Source organism: Ursus arctos, unplaced genomic scaffold (assembly GCF_023065955.2).
Source record: "Ursus arctos isolate Adak ecotype North America unplaced genomic scaffold, UrsArc2.0 scaffold_28, whole genome shotgun sequence".
Taxonomy (NCBI): domain Eukaryota; kingdom Metazoa; phylum Chordata; class Mammalia; order Carnivora; family Ursidae; genus Ursus; species Ursus arctos.
Window position 1 is genome coordinate 7,764,577 of NW_026622963.1, and position 15,855 is coordinate 7,780,431.

Genomic DNA, 15,855 nt, shown 5'->3' on the forward strand with positions numbered 1-15,855 from the left:
AAGAGCACGTCACTCAAGTTAGCTTCTCGCTGCCCTTGACCTTCTCCTGGATGGTCCCCAGGCACCTTCCTCTGAGTCTGCTCCCCTATCACGTGGGGGGAAATCCCCTCTCTGACCTGCATGTCTTCAGGGCCGCTGTGGGGATCCGAGAGCTCATGGCCCAGCCCCAGGCAGGGGGCCGGTTCTCAGAGCCTGGCCCACTGAGCCGCACCCCCATCTCCCGCCCCTCCCGCAGCACTGAGACCTCTGCATCCCATCATGCCCCTTGAGGGATGCCTAGGAGTGCAGCTGCCCATGGCAAGCGGACACAGAGGCACCAGCGCCCGCCGGGCCCCAAACGGCACCCACAGAGCTCTGCACACGTCCTGCATGACTGGATCTTTCCCCGGGACTGCAGCCAGCGCGCCTCTGCGGGGAGGGCCGTCTCTGCACCTGGGCCACACCCAGTGACTGCCTCCCACCCGAGGGGACACCAGGAATTACTCCCACAGCTTGGGCCCCACCGAGCTCAGCACCCCTACCCCCCCCCCAAAGGTCTTAGGCCCCCTTCCTGGCCAGAGCTCAAAGGCCTGCGGAGTGAGAGCAGTCACCAGGGAGACAGACAGGACACACAGCTGAAACATGAAAGCTCGGCTGCTGGGGAAGCCCAGGCTTTCTCACGAAGCCCAGGCCACAGCGTGGAGCTGGCGGCCGGTTCTGCGGAGAGTGGCCTGCCGGCTGCTGGCCTCATCCCGTCGTGCACACTGCTGTGGCAGCATCTGTTTGAGCTGGCACCCCTGCACCTGGTCACAGACCACTTTTTCTTGGCCGGCCACTTAGGGCCTGGCCGTGTCCAGACAAGAAGCTGGGCATTCAGGTCGAAAAACAGACTTGCATTCATTAAGAAACAGAGCACCCCTGTGCTCCCGGTGGCCCCCCTCTGCCGGGCCTGCTGAGGGACGGCCCACAGGCAGCCTCAGCCGCCTGGACGCCCCCACTCGAGGCTGCCAGGGGGCGTGGCTACTCGCGGGACAAGTCCGCTCTGTCCATCCGTGGATAGCATCCAACGCACCCCAATTCCAACTACCCCATAACACCCACCTCAGAATCCCTCTGGCTTTCTGGACCTTCCAGGCCCTTCTTAGGGCACAGAGCAGGTTTGAAGGAGTGTTAGGGTCCTAAGAGAGCCTGGGTGTGGGGTCAGGAAGACAGAGAGGCAGGCCTGGACATACCTCTCGCTGGTGAGGGGGCTTGGAGAAGCCACTCCCATTCTCTGGGCCTCAGTTACTCTCTGCAAAGGGGCAAGAGAGCCTCAGCCCAGGAAGGAAAGCAAGTGTCGTCTGAGGGAAAAACAAAGCAGAGCCAGTAACTCGGTGAACTGCAAATGGCCACCGACTCTTCTGTGGTCAGAGGAACCCCTATCCCAGGAGAGGCTGGCAGGGTCACAGTCCTCAAAGGGCTGCCAGCCTTTCTGCCTCCCTCCTACAGACACCAACTGAATGTCTGCTATTCGCTCAGCTCTGTGTAAGTACTGTGTATACTGAGAGGGATAAGGCAAGCTACTATCCCCAAAATGCCTGGTGGGAGAGACAGACACGAAACAAATATTTATATAAATCAATACATAATTATAACTGTGTCATTTATGCTATGAAAGAAGAGCCCAGAATCCTAGTTGGACCTCTATCAGGGAGTCCTGACTCAGCTGTGGAAAGCAGGGAAGCTTTCCCTAAGAAGCAGTGGCATTTTGAGCTGATAGCCAATGGATGCTAATCAGATGGGGGAGGGTATCTGGAGAGATTTAGAGAGGGGTCATTGTATAGTGTTTATGATGGGTGTGCAAAGGCCCTGAGGCCAGAGGTGTGTAGCATGTATGAGGAACATAAACAGAGCCTTTGTCTGGAGGGTGGAAGTAGTGAAATGGGGAGCAATGAGGTTGGAAGGGTGGCAGGGCTAGATCATGCAGGTCCCTGTGCACCCCAATAAGGGTTTCTGTCATTTTCTTAAAAGCAGTGGGGAATCAGTAAAGGGATTTAAACAGGGAAATACACTATCAACTTTGTATCTTAAAGAGATCGCTCTGACACATAGATTTGCTTGAAAGTAATCCAAAGGAGGTGGGGAAGGGGGAGTAGAGATAAGTATTGATGAAATAGGGACAATCTTTTGTTGATGGTTATTATAGGTGGGTGATGGATACATGGGTATCCACCCTACAACTCTCTCCTTGTTTGTGTATGTTTAAGATTTTTTCCATGGAGACAGATCAGTTAGGAGACTGCATTCCAATGGAGAGATGATGTCTCAGACTTGGTGGCAGTGGGGATGGAGGGCCAGGAATGGATTCAGGATCTATATTTCCAAATGATATCAACCTGACTTGGTGATCCATTGAATGTGGGGTAGAAGGGAAAAATGTCAAATATGAGTCTAGATTTCTGGCTTAAGCAAGTAGGATACTGCTCTGTTTTACTGAGATGAAACAGGGAAAAATATTTTGGAAAAAGAGCATATTCGAAGGAAACAATGAGGAGTTCAGTCTTGAAGTTGTGTGAGAAACGTTTAAATGGAGATGCCAAGCTATATAGGAGTAAAGAGCTCAGAAGAAAGGTCCAGACTAAAGTGATACATTTCGGAGTTACTGGCCCATGAATGAGTACAGGAGCTAGGAAAGCGGATACACAAAGAGAAGCTATCAACAAGGGTGCCGAAACCACTTCAACGGGAGAAAGATCAGTCTTTTCAACAAGTGGTGCTGGGACAACCAGATATTCACATGCAGAAGATTTAAGTTGGACCCCTATCTCACACCACTTATAAAAATAAGCTCAAAAACGTCAGAGCTAACCCCACAAAACTTTTAGAAGAAAACAGGTGTAAATCTTTGTGACCTTTGATCAGGCAACAGTCTCTCAAGATACGATACCGAAAGCGCAGGAAACGGAAGAAAAAAACTGAGCCTCATCAAAAGTGGAAACTTTTGTGCTAATGATGTCATCAAGAAAGTGAAGACAACCCACAGAATGGGAGAAAATATTTGCAAGTCATATATCTGATACGAGCCTAATATCCAGAATATACAAAGAACTCTTACAACCTTGCAAACACTATGCTAAGCGAAATAAGCCAGTCCCAAAAGATAAATACTGTATAATTCCATTTATATGAAGTACCTGGAGTATCAAATTCAAAGAAACACAAAGCGGAATGGTGGTTGCCAGGGGCTGGAGGGAGGAGAAGGTGGAGAGGTATTTAATGGGTATTTCAGTGTCCCAAGATGAAAAAGTTCTGGAGACGGATTGCACAATTTGAATGTGCTTAACACTTCTGAACCGTACAGATGCACTTATAAGTGGTCAAGATGATAAATTTTGTTATGGTTTTTCTTGACCACAATTAAAATAATCTTTTAAAAAAGAATTCCTTTTTTAAAAAAATATTTATTTATTTGAGAGAGAGCGCGCGCGCATGCGTGCATGCACGTGCGGGAGATGGGGAGAGGGGCACAGGGAGAAGGAGAGAGAAACGTAAGCAGAATCTACATTGAAGGTGGAGTCTGACCCAGGACTCAATCTCACAACTCAATCTCATGACTCTGAGATCACCACCAAAGCCAAAACCAAGAGTGCACCCCCCAGGCGTCCCTAAAAAGAACTCTTAAAATCGTATGATAAAGAGACGTAATCCAGCTAAAACTGGGCAAATGTTTGAATAAACATTTTTCCAAAGGTGATGTCAAATGAGCAATAGGACATGAAAAGATGCTCCGCGTCATCAGCCATCAAGGAAATGTACATCAAAACCACAGTGAGATACCACTTCACACCCACTAGGAGACCATAATCAATATTAGGTGTTGGCGAGGATGCAGAGAAATTGGACCCTCATACATTGCTGCTGGGAATGTAAAATGGTACCACTGCTTTGGAAAAGCCTGGTGGCTCCTCAGCCAGTTAAACATAGAGTTACTACATGACCCAGCAGTTGCACTCCCAGCTATGCAGCCCGAGAGAACTGAAAACATGTCCACACAAAGTGTTGTACAAGAACGCTCAGAGCATTATGGTAATTAGCCCCTCAAAACGGAAGCCGCCCAAATAGCCATCAATCGAGGAGCAGATGCGCTGTGGTATTCCGCACAACGGAATATTACTGAGCCGTGCAAAGGGTGCCGGATTGATACAAGCCACAACATGAAAGAACCTTAACATTCTGCTAAGTGAAAGAAGCCAGTTACGAAAGGCCACATACTGATTCCACGTACAGGAAATGTCGAGAACTGGCAAATCCGTGGAGACAGAAAGGAGATGAGTGGTTGCCAAGGTGCTGGGGGAAGGGGAAATGGCAAGTGACTAATGTGCGTAGGGATTCTCTTTGGGGTGATGACACTGTTCTGGAATTAGACGGTGGGGAGAGCGGCACAACTTGGTGAATACTATTAAAAGCCATGGAATTGGACACTTTCAAAGAGTGAATCTTACGGTCTGGATTATATCTCAAGGAGGCGGAGAAGGAGGAGAGAAATCTGGGACCCGAAGGAGCACAAGACTTAAAGATTGGGGGGGGGTGTCCCCCAAGGAGACTAGGAGAGAGCGAGCCAAGAGGTAGAAAGAAAACCAGGGGTAGGGGTTGTCATGGAAGCCGAAGGAGCGTGTCCAAAGGAGGACTGGGCGTCAGTGGCTAACTGAGAGGCAGGTGGGAGGAAGGCTGAAGGCAGTCCCCCCAGCAACAAGGTCAGGATGGGTAACTTCCGCCATCTCGGTGGGGTGGGGAGGGTGTGAATCCAGACTCGGGCGCGAAAGACCTGCTCCCCTTTGCTCCCTCCCAGGCCGGTGACCGCATCCCAGGGACGGACAGTGAGGCCGGGTCTCTGAGTACAAGGGAGGATGCCACTGAGCCAAGTCCTGGGCCAACCTCGGATCCTGCTGCCCTCCTCCCAGTGAAAGTCGGCGGGGATGCTGGAGGGCGGGAGAAGGTTCCCTGCGGGGAGGGGGCCACGATCGCCCGCAGCCCCCTGCGCCCGCAGCCTCACTGCCGGTCCAACCGCGCCGGCGTCCTCACCTGCTGCTCCTTCACCCCCCGCGCGCGTCTGCCGCAGCCCGAGAGGCACGGGTCGGTCCCGGGCGCCTGCCTCCGCAGGGGCTGGGAGGCTCGGGTCACCCGGCGCCAGAGGGCGGCCACACCCGGAATTCCAGCCCCGCACTGAGCGCCGGCTCCCCGAGGCGGAGGCCCGGCGCCAGAGATCCCGCCGGCCCGCCCGGCCCAACGGCCCAACCTCCGAGGGGGCGGATGGGCCCTGAGCGTTGAGAGCAAAAGCTGGCGCAGACTGGGCGCGGGGGGGGGGGGGGGTGCGCTGCCGGGAGTGCAGCAGCCCCACCGCCCCCCCCCCCCCGACCTCCCTGAAAAGGGATCCAGCGCCCCCATCCGAGGTCCCCTTTTGGATCGGTGTCCAGCACCAAACCTGGTAGCCGGCCCGGATTTAGGATGGCCCAAAGCAGGGTCTGGCTGGTGCCCTGCCGCAGGCTCGGGACAACTGGGCTCCCCCAAGCTGTGCGGCCGCGAAGGGTTCAGATTCCTGAGCCATGACCTAGTCTTGAGGGGCTTGCTGGGTCCTGGGACCTCTTCCTCCAGGGAGAACTCCAGATTGTCTAACTGGTGGAAACCCCCTAGGAATGCCTGCTCTCGCCCCTATGAGTCAACAACGTTCTGGAGGTTCTAGCCATTGCACAAAAGCAAGACAAAGAAAGAAAAAGTTTAGACAGTAAAAAGAGAAATTTTAATTTTTATTTATCCATATATTTTTTTAAAGTAACCTCTATGTCCAAAGTGGGCCTTGAACTCACGACCCCGAGAAGAGTACCATGCTCTACAGACTCAGCCAGTCAGGCGCTCCCCCACAAGAGAGAATTTTTGTTTGAAAGATGGTAAGATAAACTATCTAGAGGACACATAATCAACTGCAAAAACAAAACAAAGTGGCCCAGACATTCTTATATCTGGGCAGTAGGCAAGGCAGAGCTGTGGTGGGGATAGACACCACTTCTTATGGAGCTTATTATTCTAGGGGTTATAAGATCAACATAAAAGGCAATAGTTTCTCTATAGACCCACAGTAAAAAAAAAAAAAAATATATATATATATATATATATATATAATAAAATATATTTGGGAAAATGATCCTATTCACATGGAAACAACACATAAAATACCCAAGAATAAACTTTTTTTTTAAGATTTTTTTTTTTTAAGATTTTATTTATTTATTTGACAGAGAGAGAGACAGGCAGCGGGAGAAGGAACACAAGCAGGGGGAGTGGGAGAGGAAGAAGCAGGCTCCCAGCGGAGGAGCCTGATGCGGGGCTCGATCCCGGCAGATGCTAAACGACTAAGCCACCCAGGCACCCCAAGAATAAACTTTTAAAATGTCAAAAGTCCATGAGAAAAAAACCACAAACCTTTTTTAAAAGACATAAAAGAAGACTTGAATAAATGTTCTTGAGTGGGAAGATTCAAAGTTTTAAAGGAGCGAATGTATCTCAAATTTAATGCAAGGGCTTGCCTTACCAGATGTCAGAACAAACTACAAAGCTAGAGCAATCAAAATACCATGGTATTCATAGGAAGCAAACTGAGGGTTACTGGAGGGGAGGAGGGAAGGGGGATGGGGTAACTGGGTGACGGGCACTAAGGAGGGCAGATGATGTAATGAGCACTGGGTGTTATATAAGACTGATGAATCACTGAACTGTACCTCTGAAACCAATAATACATTATATGTTAATTAATTGAATTTAAATAAAATTTAATTTAATTAAAAAAAACCAAAATACCATGGTATTTACTGGCTTAGGAAAGATGAACAGATCCTAACAGAGAGTCCAGAACATGATCTATGGCTATCTGAGAATTTAGTACATGATAAAGAAGGCGTTCTAAATAAGTAAGAGAAGAATGGATCGTCCAATAAGTGGTATTGGGGCACCTGGCTAGCTCACACCATTCGCAAAAATAAATTCCAAGGAGAGTGAACACCCAAATATTTTCTAAATCAATAAAGAACTAAAACAAAATAGAGGAGAGTATTAAAACATTGAGAAAGATTTTTCTAAGCAAGATATAAAACCCAGAACACATTAAAGATTTAATTGCACAAAAATTAAAAACTTTGTACATCAAAATTTAAACAAAGAATTGATTTTTTTTAAGATTTTAGTTATTTATTCGACAGAGATAGAGACAGCCAGCGAGAGAGGGAACACAAGCAGGGGGAGTGGGAGAGGAAGAAGCAGGCTCACAGCGGAGGAGCCTGATGTGGGGCTCGATCCCAGAACGCCAGGATCACGCCCTGAGCCGAAGGCAGACGCTTAACCGCTGTGCCACCCAGGTGCCCCAAGAATTGATATTTTTAAACATATAATGAGCTCATCCAAGTCAGTAAGAAGTAAATGATCTAATAGAAAAGTGAGCAAAGAATATTAAACAGGCAAGTCAAAAAAGAAGAAATATTTCTCATAACTGTATTATTGGTAAACACTTAAAAATTTATAGTGCTCAGTACCACCCAGGATATATCACAAATCTAGAGAGATCCCTTGACCCAAAACTCCATCTCACAGAACTCGACACAAGGAAATAAATGGACAAGTAGGCAAAACTTTATATTCATATGGCTAACAATTATGGTGAAAAAAGCGGAAATCCCTAAATAATATTTTATCAATATCATAGATTCCTACGCAATTGACTAAAATAGTGGAGTACAGCTGCATGGGCTTGTAGAGAAAAAGGCCCAAAATGTGTTGTTTAGTGAAAAGTAGGTACAGATTAGTAAGTAAGATATAATTAATCCAGTTATAAAATTTAACCTTCTATACCTAAGGGTATATACCAAACAACAGTGATTATATCTTGTGTGAGAATTATAGAGTGATTTTTAGTCTTTTTTTAAAAGATTTTATTAATTTATCTGACAGAGAGAGAAAGAGAGCACTCGCAAGCAGGGGGAGGGGCAGAGGCAGAGGGAGAAGCAGACCTCCCGCTGAGCAGGGAGCCCGATGTGGGGATAGATCCCAGGACCCTGGGATCATGACCTGAGCCGAAGGCAGGTGCTTAACTGACTGAGCCACCCAGGCACCCCCTGATTTTTACTCTCTTTAATTTCTCTTTCATTTAAACTTATTAAAATAGGCATGTAATACTTTCAAAACCAGCAATAAAAACAATAAAGATTGTTTTTAATATTTAAAATAAAAGGTAGAAATGATATCTTCTTTTCTACTTATTAAGTGTCAAAGGCTCAAAAGTTTAATAATATCTATTGTTGAGCAACGTGCTGGTGAATGGGCAGTCTCACCCACTACTGTGTGGTAAGGCAGTGTGGGAAAACATACATAAATTTCATACGTAGATAACCGTCAGACCCATAAATTCCACCTCTAACAATTTATCCTTAGAAAATAAGTGGACACAAATTTCAATGTATAAGAATGTTCACTGAACTGTAGTTAGAAGAAAAAAAGAACAATAGAGCAGGAACAAATTGTGGTTTACTCATGGATGAAAGGCTATGTAACAATTAAAGTGATTTTTTTTTTTAAGATTTTATTTATTTATTTGACAGAGATAGAGACAGCCAGCGAGAGAGGGAACACAAGCAGGGGCAGTGGGAGAGGAAGAAGCAGGCTCATAGCGGAAGAGCCTGATGTGGGGCTCGATCCCACAACGCCGGGATCACGCCCTGAGCCGAAGGCAGATGCTTAACCGCTGTGCCACCCAGACGCCCCCAATTAAAGTGATTTTTATCAAGTTATTTATTAAAACTAAATCTATATAAGCATGAAAGGATAGCATAGCATTGGAAAGACCTTATACAGAAGACCACGCATAATAAAATATATGTGGGAAGCGTGCTCACCAAAATTCCAACAGTATCTTTCTCCATGAGTTGGGATTTTCGAGTTTTTTAAATTTTCTTCCTTATACTTTTCTGTATACCCTGCCTGAATTTTATGACCACAATACACTATCTTTATTTGGTGGAAAGAATAAAAAGGAAGAAAACAGATACAGCAAGAAAAAGACTTGTGTCAAGAGCACAGCAATATTAACTAATAGACACCTCTGAAATTTCAAATTCCTAAAACCTCATTCTTCTTACATGAAAACTCTTAGAATCCAACAGAAAAAGAAACCTTGATTTTAAAAAAGAACTTTGCCAAATCCCCGCACGTGATGAAACTGCACAAAACTAAACACACACACACGCACACACACACACGGACACACACACACGCACACACACACAGACACACACACGCACACGCACGCGCACACACACAGACATACACCCGCGCGCGCGCACACAGACACGCACACACACACGCACACACACGCACAGAGACACACACACGAGTGCATATAAAACCGGTGAAATCTGAATAAGGTCAGTGGGTGATATCAACATCAATTTTCTGGTTGTGCCCGGGGCTCTCCTTAAGCGGGATGTTACCACTGGGAGAAACTGAGTGAAAGGTACATGAGATCTCTGTACCATTTCCTACAATTGCATATGAATCTACCATTACCTCAAAATATAAAGCTTATTTCCGAAAAATAAACTTTGCACCTTCAAAAGGAAAACAGACCAAGATTTCTTAAAGCTGGGGCTGGGTCACCAGAGGCCTGGTCTCAGATTCTCCAAGCTGGACGCACTGCAGGGAAAGGAACTTTTGGGGAGCGCGTGCTGCGTCTCAGCCATCACACAGCCTTTGAGGCCGGCCGGATGTGACTCTGTTTTACGGATGAAGAAAGGGGGACTCAAAGCCAGTAGTAACTTAGTAACAGAGAAAGGATTTGAATCCAGGTCCTTCGCTCAGCCTCTTCCTATTATTCTATCACAATGACTACAGATCTGAGAATAACTTAAAAGAAAAAAACTGGAACTCCTGGGTGGCTCAGTTCGTTAAGCGTCTGCCTTCATCTCAGGTCAGGATCCCGGGGTCCTGGGATCAAGGCCTGCATGGGACTCCTTGCTCAGTGGGGAGCCTGCTTCTCCCTCTGCCTGCCGCTCCCCCTGCATGTGCTCTCTCTCTCTCTCTCTCTGACAAATAAATAAAACATTTTAAAAAAAGAAAGAAAGAAGAAAAAACTCCTTCAGTGTTACGCACATCAAGGAACTTGGTATAAGGAAATAAATAGTCCAGTGGGTGGAAAAAAAAAAGGTAAAGTTGCAATCAGGCAGAAAGAATTTAAAAATGTGTACCTACCTGTGAGTATCATCCGTCAGGTGTGTCATGCAGAAAGTTCTATTAGAAAGTTCTTTCCAACACCCAAATGGACCTCATTATAGCTAGTGGTCCTTCACCAAGGAACAAACCTTGGTCATCCTGTTCCTTGATACAACAAGGTCACTGTTGGCGCTATACCTCAGTGACCAAATAGTTGAGGAAAGGACATTTCTTTATCGAAAGGTTCAAGCTAGGGGCGCCTGGCTGTCTCAGTCAGTGGAGCGTGCAACTCTTGATCTCAAGGTTGTGAGTTCAAGTCCTATGCTGGGTGTAGAGATTAGTTAAAAACTGCAAGGAGAAAAAGAAGAAGAAATGGAAGGGTAACCTACAGATTACAGAAGATTATACAGACATAGACGCAGAGATTCAGCATGTTAACCAACTGCATAAACCTCATTCAGATTCTTATTAAACTAAACAAATGGTACAAAGACGTTTATGAGACAATGGGGGATCTTTAAAAGCTAATTCATTGATGATTTTAAGGAGTTACTATTATTTTTTAGGTGTGATAACAGTAGTGTAGTTATACTTTTTAAAGTAGATACACACTGAAATAGTTGTGGATAAAATAATATCTTAGATTTGCTTCAGAATAATCCAGGAGTGAGAGAGGAGGAAGGTATATATGAAACAAGGTTGGTAATTATTGAAGCTGGGTGATGGGCACATCCTGCTTATTGTACCATTCTCTCTTTTTATATATGGTTGAATTTTTCTGCAATAATAAGGATTTAACAATGAAAAATACAAGAATTTTTCAACTTGTTTGGTAGTCAAGGAAGCCCAGTATGATGATCAATTCAGAGGTAATGTCACTGGGTTGTTTTATTTTGTTTTTAACTTAAAAAAAAAAAAGATTTATTTATTTATTTGAGAGAGAGAGCTCATGCATGGGCAGGGGGGAGGGGCAGAGAGAGGAAAAGCAGACCCCCGCTGAGCAGGGAGCCCAACACAGGCTCCCTCTCAGGATCCTGTGATCGTGACCTGAGCCGAAACCAAGAGTCGGACGCTTTACCAACTGAGCCACCCAGGCACCCCTGTCGCTGGGTTGTTTTAAAATAACATTTCTGGATAGTCCTTCTAAATTCAAAACTTATTTTTAAATAGCACTTTGTGTGGCCTGGGTTGGTATGGGCAAGTTTTGAGGAATCCAGTTCATGTTAACACATATTAGAAACATTTAAATTTTTTTCAGCAGAAGAGAGAAAGAAAACCCTTATAACTGGTCACGGCTGTTTGCTCAGGCATACCAGCCCTGCTGCCGTGACCCGAAGTCAGAGAACAAGAGGGATGCCAATGACACGAAATGCCAGGACGATTTCGACAATTATTTGATATACCACCGATGTGCGACATCAACCTGCTAGGAGGAAACTGAATTCGTGTTTGATTTAAACTAATTCCTTTTTTTTTTAAAGATGTATTTATTTATGTGAGAGAGAGTGGGGGAGAGTGGGGATGGGGTGGGGCAGACGGAGAGGGAGAGACACTTAAGCGGACCCTGTGCTGAATGTGACACGGGGCTCAATCTCATGACCCTGAGACCATGGCCCGAGCCAAAACCAAGTCAGACACTTCACCGACTGCGCCACCCAGGTGCCCTGTTTAAACTCATTCTTTATGTGCTTTCCTGTTTCAGATTAAAATAGAAATAGTGTGGGGCGCCTGGCGGGCTCAAGTCAGCAGAGCCCGCGACTCTTGATCTCGGGGTTCTGAGTTCGGGCTCCACGTTGGGTGTAGAGGCTCCTTATGAAAAAGGAAGGAAGGAAGGAAGGAAGGAAGGAAGGAAGGAAGGAAGGAAGGAAGGAAAGAGAGAGAGAGAGAGAGAGAAAGAAAAGAAAAAGAAAGAAAGAAAGAAAGAAAGAAAGAAAGAAAGAAAGAAAGAAAGGGAAAGAAAGAAAGAAAGAAAGAAAGAAAGAAAGAAAGAAAGAAAGAAAGAAAGGAAGAAAGAGGAAGGAAGGAAAGAAGGAAAGGAAAGGAAGAAAGCAAGAAAGAAAGAAAGAAAAGAAAGAAAGAAATAGTGCCAGCCAGAAACACATCTGTTTAAAAAAAAACTCACCATGTGATTTTCCAGTGGATATTAAACATCAGCAGAGGAAACATGCAGTTAGGACTCGGACTTGAGGAGTGGTTCAACCTCCACGGGTTGTTAAAACTCCAGTCCTAAATTAGGACCAAGCATTTCTAAACCAGTAAAAATGTGCAGCTGTGGCAGGGAGAAGGGAGGAACCAGCTTACCCTATAGAGGCTTACATTCTTGGGGAAAATCCTTGCTTCTGGAATCTGTCCTATAGCAGGCAGGCACTCCTTGGGATGGGGGTCGGGGAGGCAATTACTTCTTACCACCCAAGAAACTCCATTCCCGGGGCCTCGGCTCTCCCCTCCTCCTTCCTTTCCTACATCAGTAAACACCTGGGGGATTCGTCAAGGCTGCGAAGGTTGGTGACGGCAGATCGTGACAGACTGGTGCCCGGCGGCCCAGGTGAATAGCAGCACGGTGGCCCACAGCGACTTCACGCCAAACTTACACTTGGGACCAGAGGCAGCTGCAGAAACGTGGGGGCCTATTTTCACTTTTCAGGAAAGGAGAAAAGCAAGTTATTTTCTGGTGTCCAAATTCAGCCACTGGACACTGTTCCAAGTGGAATGCTGTGCCGTTTTCCATTTCATGGGCCTGTGTGTGTGTTTATTAAGTTCTATGCCCAACATGGGGCTTGAACTCATGACCCTGAGATCAAGAGTCACGTGCTCCACCAACTGAGCCAGCCAGGCGCCCCTTGATTTCATGGACGTTCTACAGGGAGTCATAGCAAAGAAGAAATTATGTGAAGAAATAAAATGCTTCCAGAAATTGAGGGGAAATTGAGGCCACTCAGCAGGATCACTGAATAGGACATCATAGAGAAGGCCCTCAGGGAGCCTACAATCCAATCTCCTTCCGTTATGATGATGGCCAAGCAGACTCAGAGAGGGGTACTGACTTTTCCCAAGTCTCAGCAAAATAGGAACAGCGTGAGGCTTAGAACTCACTTCTGATTCCCGGAGGAAGGCTCTTCGTGCTGATCCGATAAATACAGTATGTGGCATTCGGGGGGCAAAAGCCACAGCTTAAGCAGGTTAAGGACTGGGCGGAGCCGCCCAAGCAGGCCCTGGGAAGAGCTTCGGGGAGGCTGGCTGGCCGACCTCAACCTCGGGGGGTCATCCTAGGTGGACGAACTGGCACACAGGTCTTTCTGGCCTGAATTAAGGCTTTTTTTTTTTTTTCTTAAAGATTTTATTTATTTATTTGACAGAGACAGAGACAGCCAGCGAGAGAGGGAACACAAGCAGGGGGAGTGGGAGAGGAAGAAGCAGGCTCATAGCGGAGGAGCCTGATGTGGGGCTCGATCCCATAACACCGAGATCATGCCCTGAGCCGAAGGCAGACGCTTAACCGCTGTGCCACCCAGGCGCCCCGCATTAAGGCTTTTGAGGACTCACCTAAGTTCAGAAATTTGAAAGCAACCTGTAACATCAAGGCATGGATAGGGGCGGGCTGTGCCCTCTAGGCTAATTCCGAAATTTCTCCCTAAGGCAAGTCAGGAAGATCTTTGATTTGGTGCCAGCCGAAACTCTCCCAGAGGCTCAGTGGCAGCCTCCGTCAGCTTTGCCCTCTAGACCTGTCCATTTGCCCCAGAGATGCTCACTGCTTAATTGGCCCTGTCAAACTGTAACCTCAAACCCGAGAGTATCTGTCAGCATGGACTGGACTCTAGCCAGTGTAACAGACGACTGTGCAGGGGGTATACTGGCCCCCTCACTGCAGGATGGGAGGGACACCCTCTAAGCCACCTCTCCCTGCAACCCCATAAATCTTTGAAAGGAGCTGGACTTTGGAGCCAACTGGAAGTGTTCATGTGGCGAAGACATCACAGATCGTCAGGGCACTCTCTTATTCCCTAGGAGCCCGATCCCTGCAAGGATGGGGGCACCCTTAAACAGCCATGAGGAGGGGGGAGACAAGCAAAGCAAATGAGGGCAAATGACAGCTGGGTAGAGACGCACCAGCCTCTGAAAACAGGACGGAGGGAGCCGGTAAGGGTTCAGCCAGGTCCATAAACCTGCATGGAATGGGCATAGGACTCACACATTCACCCTACCTTCCCCAGTGCTAGCTGGCCAGGGGAGCCAGGCTGCCCTCCAGAGCTCAGACTGTGGGGCTTGGGACCTGGGCAAGGGCAGGAACTTGTTACAGCTTCATTCACTGCCTCTGTCTTCCCTAAATAATCCCTCCCACAGTACCGAAGACCTCAAGGAGCACAGGCCACAATTCTTGCTGTCACCTGAAACGCCACCTCCAGCTTGCCCAGCCTCCTTGCCCCTTGCCCGGTTGCAAGAACTTTCCTTCCTCCCAAAGCGACTCTGGGTCAGATCTCCAGGCTGAGAGACCGGCCCCAGCGCGCCCGATCGGGACAGGCCTGGTGCACGGGTGCGGCTGGGTCGTGCCGGGACAGCTCCACGCTGCCTCCTGGGCCGCCGCGGGCCACTACAATTGCAGACCAGGCTGGGAGGGGAGAGAGGCTGACCCCTCCGAGGGCCAGCAGGAAAGCGCCAGACTTTGGGTGAGGGACAGTCAGGATGAGGCGATCGGTTTGGCTGGGGAATAAATGAATGAGTGAATGAATGAATGAATGAATGAATGAATACACGAATGAATGAATAGCGATGGTGGCGGAGACGCGGTAAGAGGAGTCCCGAGGAGGGTGCCCTCCACCATCCTGATGCAGCCCGGACTTCTCTCCTCCCCCAGGTACGGAGGGCCGACAGCCGGTCCATCTGCCCCCTCGCCAACACCTCGCAGCCCCCGGAGGCGCCCGGGCCCGCGCTAAGCAGCTCTGGAGCGGAGCCCAAATTCCGGTGGCCGGGAAGTGCCTGCCCCGCGGCCAGAATGTGCCTAGGCGCCGGGGCCCCCCGTGGCAGCCTCGCCCTGCCAGGCGGCGTCCCCTCGCGGCAGCCCCCGGCCCCCCGAGCCCAGCCCGCTGGCCTCAGCTCCTTACCTGCCCGCCTCGGCGGCCTCACCCCGACTCAGAGCGGTCATCGCGGCACCTCCAGCTAGCGCCGGGGACCGCGCGGCGAGACCCGGCGCTCGTCCGCCAGCCCCCGCCCCCGCCCCGAGGGCCCGCCCCCGTCCGCCCATTGGCTGCTGCCGCGGGACGGGCCCCGCCCATTGGCCTTTCCTCCTCCGGGTTCTGCCGGGAGCTCTGCGCAGATTCTACCACTACCTCCAGACCCGCAAGTCCCGGTGGCCCGGGCCTGGGTCTGCACTTCCTGCCCCTCACAGCGCGGGCCTTGGGTCCCCTCCAGGTTCTTCCTCCTCAGCCCTACCGGTCTCGGAGCTCGGGGCCCTCTGCAGCAACCCGTTCCCGTCCCCTAAACCCTCCCGACTCTGAGCTCCAGGGTAGGTTTCAACTTCTCCCACCAGAGAAGTGACGTGAGTTAGGGAACACAGGAGACTTTAAACAGGATAGTCGGGCAGTCGGACAGCCCGGGAGCCAGCGCACTTCTCCGAGTTGGGTCCTGTGGAGGGACTGACGATGGCCAGAAACC

The 15,855-nt window shown here is 48.6% G+C and overlaps 1 protein-coding gene across 6 annotated transcripts in view; it reads right to left on the reverse strand.

Annotated features, from left to right (window-relative positions):
• GRAMD2A (GRAM domain containing 2A) overlaps window positions 1-15,395 on the reverse strand; it is a 34,777-nt gene extending 19,382 nt beyond the window's left edge. For 5 of the 6 annotated variants that reach the window (XM_057303779.1, XM_057303774.1, XM_057303772.1 and 2 more), the window contains exon 1: window positions 15,306-15,395. In XM_057303779.1, coding sequence (XP_057159762.1) covers window positions 15,306-15,346 — 41 coding nt within the window. In that variant the 5' untranslated portion in view covers window positions 15,347-15,395. Of the gene's footprint in view, window positions 1-5,040; window positions 5,227-15,305 lie in introns of those variants that run through there. The other variant, XM_057303775.1, reaches the window with a different exon arrangement.
• Between the last annotated feature and the right edge of the window lie 460 nt (window positions 15,396-15,855).